The 14,122-nt window shown below is 43.8% G+C and overlaps 1 protein-coding gene across 4 annotated transcripts in view; it reads right to left on the reverse strand.

Moving 5' to 3' along the window:
* Nucleotides 1-3,838: 3,838 nt before the first annotated feature.
* miga1 (mitoguardin 1) overlaps nucleotides 3,839-14,122 on the reverse strand; it is a 69,858-nt gene continuing 59,574 nt past the window's right edge. For 3 of the 4 annotated variants that reach the window (XM_052012814.1, XM_052012816.1, XM_052012817.1), the window contains 3 exons: nucleotides 10,554-10,607; nucleotides 7,612-7,728; nucleotides 3,839-7,172 (listed from right to left, as the gene is read on the reverse strand). In XM_052012814.1, the coding sequence (XP_051868774.1) occupies nucleotides 6,963-7,172; nucleotides 7,612-7,728; nucleotides 10,554-10,607 (381 nt within the window). In that variant the 3' untranslated portion in view covers nucleotides 3,839-6,962. The remainder of the gene's footprint in view (nucleotides 7,173-7,611; nucleotides 7,729-10,553; nucleotides 10,608-14,122) is intronic. The other variant, XM_052012815.1, reaches the window with a different exon arrangement.

Here is a 14,122-nt window from a genome sequence, read left to right on the forward strand (position 1 = left end):
CTGAACATAATTGCCGTGGCTGGTCAGAAAACGCTCCTTTACAGAAAAGATAGTGGAAATCTGGAAGGTCTTAAGGCTCAGGGAATTCAAATGAAATAATTAAAATGCAGTTCCATTGGAGCAGAAGTTCATCTTTAGTTGCTTGTTTTAAACATCAGTTGGGTGCTTTCTCCACCACACCTTCTTGAAATAAAAGATCCCAGAAGTGGAGGCTATACTCCAGCTGGGTCAAACCCTCACCAACACTCCCAGATATCTCCACCACATCCGAGTATCTTTCTTTCTCACGTGAGTGGAAAGAACACAGCAAGATTTATCCCCTCAAGCCTGCTTCACCTTTCAGTGAGATCATGGATAACCTGTGATCTAACCACATTTTAACTCACCCCCTTATCCCTGAATTCCTTTGGTTGTCAAAGATCCATTAACCTTTGACTAAAATTAGCATTTGATCTTGCATCAATATCCATTAGCAGGAGAGTTCCAAACTTCTACCATTCTGTGTGCATGAAGGTGTTTATTAACCTCACTTTTAAAAGGCCTGATTTAATTCAGACTCACCAGAGAGTGGAAATATGTAAGCACTGGATAGGATGCAAAGGAGATTTAGAGAGATGTTGCTGGGGCTGGAGAATTATAGTTATGCGGAGAGATTGGAGAGGCTGAGAGAACAAAGGAGACAGAGGAGATTTAATTGAAGTCTGGTCAGGGTACACAAGAACAATCCATTTCTCTTCAGCAGAGGACAATAATTAAGGGCTGCAGATTCAAATTAATTGGTAGAAAGAACATAGCACAGTACAGCACTGGACAGGCCATTCAGCCCATGATGTTGTGCTGATCTTGATGCTAATTTATACTAAATGTCCTCCTCCTGTGTATCATCCACATCCCTCCATTCCCTTCATATTCATGTGTCTATCTAAAAGCCTCTTATCTGTCTGCTTCCACTACTACCCCTGGTAACCCATTCCAGGCAGCTACCACTCTCTGTGTAAAAAAAATCTTGCCCCTCACATTGCCTTTAAATATCCCCCCTCTAACCTTAACATGTCCTCTGGTGTTTGACATTTCTACCCTGGGGAAAAGATTCTGTCTACCCTATCTATGCTTCTCATAATTTAAAAAACTTCTATCAGGTCTCCCCTCAGCCTCCGACACTCTAGGGAAAACAACCCAAGTTTGTCCAACCTCTCCTACCCTCTAATCCAGGCAGCATCCTGGTAAACCTCTTCAGCACCCTCTCCACATCCTTCCTATAATGGGACGATCAAAACTGCACACACCACCAAGTGTGGTCTGACTGAAATTTTATATAACTGCACCATGACTTCCTCACTCTTATACTCAACACCCCTACCAGTGAAGGCAAGCATTCCATAGGCCTTCTTTACCACCTTATCCACTTGTGTAACTACTTTCAGTGAACTATGGACTTGGACCCCAAGATCCCTCTGTACCTCAATGCTATTAAGGTGCCTACCATTGACTGTATACTTTCTCCTTTCATTTGACCTCCCAAAATGCAACACCTCACATTTGCCCAGATTAGACTCCATCTGCCACTTCTCTGCCCATAACCGTTACTGATCTATATCCTGCTGTGTTCTTTGATGGTCCTTTACACTGTCCACAACTCTGCCAACCTTGGTGTCATCTGTAAACTTGCTAATCCACCCATCTACATTTTCATCCAGATCATTGATATACATCACAATGAACAGAGGTCCCAGCACCGATCCTTGAGGAACACCACCGGTCACAGACCTCCAGCCAGAATAACAGCCTTCCACCCCCTACTCTGTGTTCTGTGGGCAAGCCAGTTCCAAATCCAAATTTGCAATTCACCCTGTGCATCTTTATCTGCTGAATTAACCTACCATAAGAGGCCTTATCAAATGCCCTACTGAAGTCCATGTAGATAATGTCCACTGCCTTACCCTCATCAAGCACCTTTGTCACCTCCTCAACAAAGTCAATCAAGTTTGTAAGGCATGACCTGCCCTGCAGAAAGCCATGTTGACTGTCCCAAAGCACGCTATGCCTTTGGTAGAAGAATGAGAGGGAAATGAGGACTTTTTTTCCACTCAACAAGGGCACAAGACATTGGTGAGGCCGCATTTGGAATATTATGTTCAGCTTTGGTCCCTCTGCTATAGCAATAATGCCATTAAGCTGGAGCGTGTGGAGATTTATGAGAATGTTGCTGGGACTCAAGGGAACAAGTTATAGAGAGAGGTTGAGCAGGTTGGGACTTTATTCATGGACTTCATTAACGGTTAGTGCGACGCTATTACAGCACCAGCGATCGGGGTTCGATTCCCGTCGCTGTCTGTGAGGAGTTTGTACATTCTCCCGTGTCTGCGTGGGTTTCCACCGGGTGCTCCGGTTTCCTCCCACATTCCAAAGACGTACAGGTAGGTTAATTTGGGTTTAAAATGGGCGGTGCGGACTCGTTGGGCCAGAAGGGCCTGTTACCACGCTGTAAATAAAATTTAAAAAATTAACATTACAGCACAGGCCCTTCCTGTGTAAAATAGCAGGCCATTTTATAATGCTGTAATATCTATCTAACCCTTCCCTCCACATAGCCCTCCATTTCTCTATCATTCATGTGTCTATCTAAGAGTCTCATAAATGTCCCTAATGTATCTGCCCCCACAACCTCTGCCAGCAGTGCGTTCCACACACCCACTACTCTCTAAAAAAAAACTTATCCCTGACATCCCCCTTATACCTTCCTCCAATCACCTTTAAATTATGCCCCCTCGTGTTAGCTATTGTCACACTGGGAAAAAGTCTCTGGCTGTCCACTCAATCTATGCCTCATCATCTTGTACACCTCTATCAAGTCACCTCTCATCCTCCTTCTCTCCAAAGAGAGAAGCCCCAGCTCACTCAACCTATCCTCATAAGACATGCTCTTCAATCCAGGCAGCATCCTAGTAAATCTCCTCTGCACCTTCTCTAAAGCTTCCACATCCTTCCTATAATGAGGCGACCAGAACTGAACACAATACTCCAAGTGTGGTCTAACAAAAGTTCTATAGAGCTGCAACATCACCTCGCAGCTCTTGAACTCAATATCCCAACCAATGAAGGCCAACACACCATACGCCTTCTTAACAACCCTACTGACCTGCGCGGCAACCTTGAGGAATCTGTGGACGTGGACCCCAAGGTCCCTCTGTTCCTCCACACTGCTAAGAGTCCTGCCATTAACCTTGTATTCTGCCTTCAAATTTGATCTCCCAAAGTGCATCACTTCACACTTACCCGGTTTGAACTCCATCTGCCACTTCTCAGACCAGCTCTGCATTCTATCAATATCCTGTTGTAATCTACAGCAACCTTCTACACTATCCACTACACCACCAACCTTTGTATCATCAGCAAACTTACTAACCCACCCTTCCACATCCTCATCCAAATAATTTATAAAAATCACAAAGAGCAGGGGTTGCAGAACAGATCCCAGTGGAACACCACTAGTCACTGACCTCCAGGCAGAATACCTTCCATCTACCACCACCCTCTGTCTTCCATGAGCGAGCCAATTCTGAACCCAGTTCTTTTGTTAATTATCTTAAATTGGCGTCCATCTTAATATTGATCCTTACTCCAGCTGGAATGGTATCTCTCTCTGTGTTCTGTCAAAACTCTTCATAATTCTAAACTCCTCCAATAAATGTCCTCCCCAGTTGTGAGGAGAACAGTGATAGCTTCCCTCTGTGTAAAGTGCTCAAGGTGTGGGCAAATGTCCAAGTTGCTGTATTTGAAATCATGTAGAAAAATGCACACGTCACGTCAATAAAACAACAGGAAGCAATTTGTTTTTAAAGTGCTTTACTTACTGAAGATGCTCTCCAACTCTGTGCTTGCTAACAAGACCAGTGACAAGCATGAGGAGCTGGTGTTAGTGTTTTGGGACAGTACTATTTCAAAATAAAATTCACAGACATATTGCTAGACTCTTACAGACCCACCATATATAAGGCAGCTTTTATTAATTCGTCAACTTCCCTAAAATACAAGCATTTCTGTCAGAATATATCATAGTACAGCCACAGCAATACCACGGTGGTTTGGGCTGGCAAACGGAAAATTCAAGTACCTGTTGTAAAGTGAATAGGTTGTGTGCTCTTTGAGGTGCTGAGATCTAATATATATATATAGTTTAGAGATATAGATACAGAGATATCAATGTGTACACAGTCACATTATGGACCATAAAAAGCAGACAATACCAAACACATAAGCCGTTGCTTGATAGAACAATTGAGTTGTCTAGGGTTGCCACCTCTCTGTCTGATGAGTGGGCCTGGGTACAGAGGGTCATATTCAACCATGGGAACCTCTTGGATCAGCTGCGTACTCTGGAACCTGCCTGCCAGAGAGCTGGGTAGGCAGTAATCCTCTGCCGAGTTACCACTCCAGGTAGCCGGATTGAAAATGAGCCCCATTTAGCACAGAGGCCTGTGAGAACTGGGTGGATGGAGTCAAATGTGCACCTTCCCACTGCTACTTAACACTGTTCATCTGCTCTGTGTAAGTGTCCGTCACTGCTATCTCAACACAGTTGAATTTACAGCATAAAAACTGGCCACTTGGCCCAAACGAGCCTTATTTAATCTCACCCTTTCACCTGACGGAATTATAGAATTATTATAGAAGCCAATCAGCCCATCGATCCCATGCCAGCTCCCTGAAAGGCAATGAATTCAGTCCCATTCTTTATTCTCTCTCTTCATTCTGTATCCTGCACCACCTTCTCCCTCTATTTCTCTCTTTCCACCTTCAATGCATGAATGAATTAATCAAATGAGTTATGTGCACTCCAGGGAAAATGAAGGAACAAAAATAAGCTGCATTTAACCTGTGTTACATAGAGGAGAAAATCCAGAAGACTGATTTACAAAAGCAACATACAGAGGCTAATGGAAACTGGACGTAACCCTTGAGTTGTTGTTGAACTAAAGTTTTATAAAGTTCACCGTGACTTTCTTGGCTCTTGTTCTCTTTAAAGTCTAAGGTCCATATACTTTTTTAATCATTTCTTCAACCCACCCTTCCACTTTCAATGAACTGTGCACATACATCTGCAGAGAACTCTGTACCTGTGACACTTTTAGCATGCTTCCCTTGAGTTTATATTGCCTCTTGTTGTTCTTCCAATACATAACACACTGCATTTACTGTGTTTACACATTGCACCTACTAATGCAGACATCCTCTCCACGTCCACTCTGTCCAGGCCTTTCAGTATTTGGTAGGTTTCATTGAGATTCCCCCTCATCCTCCTGAATTCCATCGAGTACAGGCCCAGAGACATCAAACGCTCCGAGTTTGGAGCAAATGACCTGAGTTCAATCCTGACCTTGGGTGCTGTCCATATGGAGTTTGCCACTTTTCCCTGGATGCTCTGGCTTCCTCCCACATCTCAAATACATGCTGGCAGGTTAATCAGCTACTGTAAATTAGCCCTAGTGTAGGTGGATGGAAAGCGAATCAAGAGGGAGATGATAGGTTACAGGGAAATGGGACTGGTGGGAATCCTTTGAGAGCTGGCATGGACTCAGTAGGCTGAACGGCCTCCTGGATGTGGGAGGAAGCTGTGGCACCCAGTGAAAACCCAGGCAGTCACAGCGAGAAGGTGCAAATTCCATAGAGATAGTTGCTGCTGTCATGACCCTCTGTGACCAGGATTGGTTAAAGGTGGCAACCCTAATAGTATTCCTGCTGATTAAATCCTTAACCAGAAAGGAACAACAAAATGGCAGACAATCCAAAGTTACACAAGGTTTATTGCAGGTAATACAATTGTAGGAATATCTCCAGGCCAAATGACATGGCTTTCCAAATCTCAACTGGGATTTCCAAGTCAGCAACTGATCTGGACTCAGCCTCACTAAGCAACACAAAGAGTTTATAAAAATCCTGGATACTTTTCCTTTGGAAACCTCCCTGAGTCTATAATGAATTATAGGCACCGTGCAACATGTCCCATCATCTTTGGCCCAGGATAGGTGCTTCTTAGAGACGTCCCCTGTCATGGGATGAGAACAAATTTGCTTTACTGACCCCTAACTGGATCCTTTAAGGAGTGCCTCCAAATCCCAAGGCTACCTCGAGATTCCACTGTGCAAAAGCTACCACCAGAATTCTGCGTGCAAGACACCATTTGTTAAATTACTCATGCCCTAATGCACAGGTAAGGAAATGCACACAGAAGGTCAAGCAAGGGGTGTCCCAGAGAAACACCCGGAGCAAGGCACAGAGCCACATAATCTTAATTCAGTCCCCAAAATAATTCATTACCAAATTATTGACACCAACAGCTCTTGGCATTCTGATTTACGATTTACCTAACAGCGAAAAACAAAGATCTTTAATTTGTAAAGCTCTTTTTTTACAGCCCCAGGATGTTCCAAAGTAGATTATAGCCATTGAAGTACTTCTGCAGAGTTGTCATGGAGAAAACACACTGATTAATTTATACACAGCAGGGTCCCACCAAGAGTGATGAGATAAATGGCGAGATAATCTGTTTCTTGTTGGCATTGACAGGGGATAATGAGGGACACTAGGAATAACTTCCCGCTGTTCTGCAAACTATTGTGATAGGATCTTCTACACCCACGTAGAAGAGCAGACAGGGGGCTCCGGTTAACGTCTCATCCAAAAGACAGTGCCTCCAACACAGCAACACTCCCTTAGTACTGCACCGACAGGTCAGAATAGATTTCCAAGTCGCTGGAGTGGGTCTTAAAGCAACATTTTGCTCATAACCTAAAAAATGCAAACATGGCAAAAGGAACAATAAAGAAATTCAACTCAATGATTGCTGCTTCAAGGGCAGCGGTGCCAAGGTTTGGGGGCTTTATGGATCCCAGTTCACAGACACTGCTGCAAGCAACATTCATGTGGTAACCTGTGCACAGGGTCAGTTCAAGGCCCCTGGTTTACTGCATATGTGCTTCCAAGGCTCTGTTAGGTAGTGGGAGTCCGACATACCCGTTCAGATGCCTCAGGTTGTCTGTTCCAAGGTAAGCCATCAGGAGCTCGGTACGGCGCTGGATCAGGTGTAAGATGTCCTCGGCAAGACTCTCTCTGCTGGTGTACCTCACCTTTTCAAAATCAAAGATGTCCTTCAGGAAGAAAAGCACTTGTTCCTAAAAAAACAAAACAAAACATCTCTAACCCTCTCGGTATTACAACTTCATTCTGATTGCTTTGTTGGACAGTGGCATCAGTCTGGAACTCGCATCACTGATTAGATTCTCTTCCTGTTTCACTTGTACTGAAAGATCACATGATGATAAAGAGGTGAGGGGGAGCGGTGAGACGGGGGGCAGTGGGTGATTGGTGGGCCGAGGAGGGGTGAAAAATGACAGGTAGATTGAGCCAGGTAGGAGAGGGGGAAGTGTGAAGTTGGGAGGCACAGGGAGGTGGATGATAGATGGAGGCAGGTGAGGGGAGGGGAGGGTGAAGGTGGAGACAGCTGGGAGGTTGATAAGTAGGAACACAATAGTTAGTCTGATAAGTTGTCATCCCCCTAAGTCGTACCCTGACAACGTTACATATTCAGGAACTAAAAAAAGCCTTACATACCTTAAAGAAACAGCACAAATCATAGAGAGAGTTTCTGGGTCCTAAGAAACCCCACGCCAAGACTGGGCTGATGTGCTCGCAAACAGAGTAGAAATGTGCAATAAAGCCGTTAGGCACCTGTCGAAGGACAAGCAGGGAAGCAACCAAAGGTTTTATTAGAAAAAACATTGAAGCTCATTTTGCAAACACAAGAACAAAAAAATCACCCATTAAAAGGTTCCACATCAAAGCTGAGAAACTCAGCTTCCTCACAGTCAGTCGGTGAGAACACTGATCCTCTCCTAGTCTTGGATGTGAACTTAGGTCCTAGATGTAGAAGCACCAAGTCCACAGACCACACTTCCATTTACAAGGGCACCAACACGGGATCACCAGTTGAGTCCGGCACACACTAGATTTGGGGAGTACTTTGAGCCAATGATCAATGGAAACCAGGATAAGGATCCCACACTCATTTGCATTCATTTCACAGCGTCACTAAGTATAGGCCATTAGGCCAAATATGCCTCTATGGGCCTTTGAAAGTCCCAATCAACTGGTCCCATTCTGCTGTGTTCTGCTACCCTCTTTTACTTTTACCAAGCAGATATCTAATCCCCAATAGGAAGTTACTATTTAATCTTCTTCCATCATCCTTTCAGATTACCTCAACTCTCCGCACAATAAATGTTTCCCATCTCCCCTCTGGTTCTTTAGATAATTATCTTCAATCTGGTTACCCAGCCTCCCATCACGGGCAACTTTTTCTCCTCATTTACTCCGTCAAAACCCCTCATTGTTTCGTTGTTAAATCTCCCCTTAATGTTCTCTGATACAGTGAGAACCTTCCCAGTTTCTTTAGCTTGTCCATGTTACTGAAGTCCGTCATCCTGAGGCCTGGAGATCGAGTTATTCTCGGGGTGTGAGTGCACTGGCAGTGCTGCCCTTATTGTCTCTAATATTGATCAGGGGGCTGTCAACGTTTAAGCAAACTTTTTGTTACATTCAGGATTGTAAATTTTTATTGGGTTCTTTTCAAAAGTGAAGATAAGCAGCTGGCGAATGCTCAAAGTGCCCGTACAGCTTACATGGGATTAGCCTCCTATGAAACAACCCCGCTGATTCACCCATCAATAGACATTGAAGGGTGGGGGAACATTGTGGGCACCCTAACTCCAAATCACCCGTTTTCAAATTGCAAATTCCCTCCATTCTCTCCCTGTGGAAATTTTCTCAGTCCTAAAAGGCTGGATTCTAATACTTAGACTATGCCTCTGTCATCTGAGACACCCCAATCTTTCCATCTACATCATCACTTCCCCTTAGTACCCCGTAAACTTTTAGCAAACATCACTGTAGTACGATAAAAATCACTGACCAACCCATTTTTTATTGAGGCAACCCACGTTCATGTGTCCCAATCCAGGACAAAGTGATCTTTGCTTATTGAGATAATGAAGACAGTAGGTTAAGTGAGATGGTAATAGAAGATATGCAAATTTAATTTGGCACCCAGGTTGCTGTTGTTTCACCGATGTATTAGGCAATTATTCACTTCAAAACAGTCCTTAGTTGCTTGAGTCGTAACGATGCTGATTTTGAGGTTTTGACTTGACTTAAATACAGATGGACCTCACATTATGGCCCTTCAGGTTATGGAAATTTACCCTCACAGTATTCATAAATCACTACCCAAAAGTTTGTGATATTGAATAAAACACAGAAGTCCCACACCACCAGGTTCAGGAACAGCAACTTTCCTACAACCATCCGGTTCTGGAACTGACCTGCACAACCCTAACCCTACCTCGGCAACGGCACACTACAGACCACCTCTTGCGCTACCATGGACTTGTCTCTGATTTTGCATTAACGTCTTCTTTTGCAGAGCCTTCTTTCTCCTTCACTGTCTTCTATAATTTATGTACAACTTATGTTCTGTGTGTTGTCTGAATCTACATGCCCATGATGCTGCTGCAAGTTTTTCATTGTACCTGTACCTCACCGTACTTGTGCACATGACAATAAACTCCACTTGAGATTTGCTCTCACAGAATATATGTTTAAAAAAAAGTAGATAATTCAATGCAGTTTTTTTCAACTTGCATTTCTTGATGCACGTGCAGATGAAATTGCTTCACGTTACAGGTCATTTTCTCAGAACGCAACCCCCCTGCAGGATGGGGGTTGCCTGAGATAAGATACTGGATATTTAAGGGCAGGCATGGATTGTGTGGAGGAGGCCAAAAATAGCCAAAGAGCCATGTGGCACAAACTAAGGAGAGGTAGAACCAAAGTGAATGGTTGTTAGGTTTCAGAGCATGTGGCTTGCTTATATATAGCCACAGAAATAACATACTTGTTAGCCAACAACACAATAAAAGGGAACTGACAAAGAGATGACCAAGGAGCTCAGGATTCCCTTTCGGTGCTTGGGGCCCCTAAGCTTCAATCTTTACACACACCCTCCGACAATTTGGAGAGGCTCCTTTTTTCCTGAAGTGGGTAGACGCAATTCATTGCTGCATTTAAGTGTTTGGGAGCATGCTTGAGGATATGTTCCTTATATCTGCATATAAACCTCATCTAATATGTGTACTGTTACAACAACAGTCCTACTTCGTCTCTAAGTCCTTACTTGTGGGCTCAGTTCAGGGGCAACCTGCTGGTCGTTACACTTGGTTATTGCTGCTGCTGCCACCTTTAAGACTGATACCTTCAGCACACACAAATGCCATTCAAGCGTGCATCAGTGGTTGGAGGAGGAATACTTGCTCCTTCACTTTTGTATAGGTTGAGATTTCCTCTGCTAGAGCGCTGGCCATTTTTAATTGAGATTAAAACAGAGCTGGACTGCTGAATGCTGTTGGGGGTTTGGCAAGGGTTCATTGAGTGGTATGTGCTGAGGAATAATCTCAGAGATGAAAGGCAGTGAGGGGCAGACCTGGCGTGTGCGTTCTCACCTTCATCTGCTGTCTCTTGGTCTTCAGAACGGACCAACAGCTCGAAGCCACAGCCTGAAAGGAACATAAGGACATCAGAGATAGGAGGCCATTCTATGCCATTCAGCCCTGCTCTGCTATTCAACAAGATCATGGCTGATCTTCTACTTCAACACTGTTTCCTATCCTACCCCTGTACTCTTTGATTCCTTTAAATCCTTGGATCTCTGAAAGCAACCAATGACTAGACCTTCACAGCCCTCAGTGGTGTAGAATTACAAAGATTCACCACTGCCTGAGAGAAGAAATTTCTCTTCATTCAGTCCCACTCCTGATTCTGAGGCAGTGACTCGTTCCTGGACTTGTCAGCAAGGCGAAAAACTCACCCCACATCTAACCTGTCAAGGCCTCTTGGAGTTTTGTGCACTTCAGCGAGGTCAAGGAACAGAAACACAGGCCTTCTCAATCTCTCCTTAATATGACAGACCTACCACCCCAGGAACCACTGTGGCGAATCTTCACTGCACACCATTATTAGCAAATATACCCTTGTTTCGATAAGGAGAGCAAAATTGTACAACAATGCACCAGGATTGTTGAACAGAGAGCATCAATCCCCTGGAAACCAGGTTATAAAGAAAAGGACACGTATTAATATAGAGCCTTTCCTGTCCTCAGAACAAACACCACAGCCAATAGATTACTTTCAATGTGTGGTCAGTCACATTGCAAAAGGAACAGAAAATCCAGACACAGCAGGCTGAAGTCTCCACCACCAGCACAGAGTGACTGTAGTGTGTACCTTCTACAAAATGCATCGCAGCAAATTGACAGGGCTAGCTGAACAAGACCGACAATAGCAGCAGGTGTTTGAGACGGCCTGCAAGTCCCCTTCTAAGTTACACGTATCTCCAAGATTTTCCAGTTCAAGGTAGTGAGTTCTAGGATTGGCCTGGTGATATGTCTAAGTAACAATGATGCACGACTTAGAGGTGAACTTACAGCTGGTGAGGATCCATTCACCTGTTGCCCTTATCTGTGGGCTTGGGCATGTTGAGATGCACTAGCAACTTGCCACACAGTAACATGGAGTGACATCGGATGCTAGTGAGTCAGAGACTATTGTAGAGACTTGGAAATGGAAAGGTATCTGAAGAAGCAGCATCTGAGCAGTTGAGGGAAAAGGACAGAACCATTAGCCATTAAGCTCAGAGTGTGGCACTAACCATATGCTGCTAGTGAGGCTTAGGTTGCTGGATCTCTATTGGTGAATGACGTGTGTCTGTATTATCTGAAACATACTGAATCCAATGTCCCCATAAAGTTCTTACATTGATCAACTTCCTGCCCAGAGCTTGAGGAATCTGATAGCAGTGGTAGTAAACCTGCATTTGTAATCTAGAGGACCGGACAAATCATCCATAGAAACTAGGTCACATCCTATTTGGCAGGTGGGGAATTAACGTTCGATTAGAATTGTGCAGTCATGCAGTGCAGAAACAGGCCCTTTCAGCCCACCACATCCATGCTGACCTTTTCGTCCATTTACATGAATCGCATTTGCCTGCATTAGGTCCATATCCTTCTTTGCCTCGTCTATTTAAGTGTCTGTCTAAATGCTTCTTAAACATAATAACTGTATCTGATTCCAACACGTCCTTTGGCAGTGCATTCCAGATATCAACTACTCTCTGTGGAAAGAACTTACCCCTCAGATCTCATCTAAAACTCCTCTCATCTTAAACCTATGCCCTCTTGTTTTTGATACCGCTGCCATGGGGAAAAGATCTGGACTTTCTACCCTATCTATCCCTCCCATAATCTTATATACTTTTATCAGGTCACTCCCCAGCCTCCTTTGATCCAGGGAAAACAAGCTCAGTCTATCTGATCTCTCCCCATAACTAAAGTCCTCCAATCCAGGCATCATCCTGGGGTAAATTAATTAAATCTGGAATGAAAACTATCAGTAATGATAACCTTTTTAACTATCAGACTGTCACAAAGAAAGCTTCTGGTTCATGAAATCTATGCCATCATCCAACTACGGATATACATCAACATAGTTGATTCTCAAATTCCCTCCAAAATGACTGAGCAAGGTACTCAGTAGTATCCAAAGCTATAGTGGTATTGGTTTATTATTGTCACTTGTACCGAGGTACAGTGAAAAACTTGTCTTGCATACCGATCGGACAGATTAATTCATTACCCAGTGCAGTTACATTGAGTTAGTACAGAGTGCATTGATGTAGTACAGGTAAAAACGATAACAGTACAAAGTGTCACAGCTACAGAGGAAGTGCAGTGCAGGTAGACAATAAGGTGCAAGGTAGATCATGAGGTCAGAGTCCATCTCTTTGTCAGGGAACTGTTCAATAGTCTTATCACAGTGGGACAGAAGCTATCCTTAAGCCTGGTGGTACATGCCCTCAGGCTCCTGTATCTTCTACCTGATGGAAGAGGAGAGAAGAGAGAATGACCTGGGTGGGTGGGGTCTTTGATTATGCTGGCTGATTCGCCAAGGCAGTGTGTTCTAAGATCATGGGTTCTACCTTCACTGACCAACTATACCGACTCGAGGAGGGTGGGCCTCATAGTGTTCACAAAGGCAAGTACATATGGGCTGTAAATACATGACTAACCAAAAATGCCCACAGGCCCTGAAGGAATATGTTTAAAAAAAGGTTTGAGAGTTTTAGTTCAAGGCACAAATGGTCTCTTTCCTCGTTGAGTCATGAAAACCAATGCTGCTTCAGGAAGGCCAGCCTATTTGTACCTCCAGCCCCACCCTACATCTGATTCTCAGTTCCCCTGACTTTGCCCCAGTGAGCCAACCAATTTTAAGAACAATGGCGGTAATAGGGCCAATATTTCCTCAGCCTAGCCGGCGATCCCAGCACTCCCCAGAACAAGGTCTTTTTTTTAAAGAATTCTACAATTTCCAAATATGTGCTGTTTCCAAACTAACATTTTTAAAACACATTTCCTCAACAGAGTATGTTTCTTCTCACTTACGGTAATTCTATTCAAGGATTATTTTCACTCTGTTTCCAGTCAGATTCATTTGGCATTATTTTGCCAAACCTGTTCTCTTGATGACCAGTGCTAACTTCAGTGTCCAGCTGAGGTATTTCTCAGTCCCTGAACTGGAAGCAACCATAAATCAGTTGTCAGTATTGGACCATTGGATGCTGCCTTCAGGTACCTTTTTCCTTTGTGATTCAGTGCGCTGATTACAAACCTGAGCTCTTCTAAAGAAGCTGCATACCACAATAAGTGAACACTTCTTTCAGACACAAAGCTGAAACAGAGGCCAAAGAAAGCAATTCCGTTGGCAAGTCCTCAGCAATATATCTCAAAATACTTCAGATTACTTTAACCAAAACCATGCAGCTGAGGTATGTGAGCTGGTTCTAATGAAAGTAATTTTTTTCTAACTAGCATACTTTGCATGGTTAGGGTGTGGGAATGTACTTGTGCCCATATAAGGCAATAACCCACAGCAAATAATGGGAGCCCTGATATACCCCTCAAATGACGATTAGCAAAAGCAAGATTGCAAACAATTACATTCCACAGCATTATGA

The sequence above is a fragment of the Pristis pectinata genome, chromosome 3, assembly GCF_009764475.1.
Source record: "Pristis pectinata isolate sPriPec2 chromosome 3, sPriPec2.1.pri, whole genome shotgun sequence".
NCBI lineage: Eukaryota > Metazoa > Chordata > Chondrichthyes > Rhinopristiformes > Pristidae > Pristis > Pristis pectinata.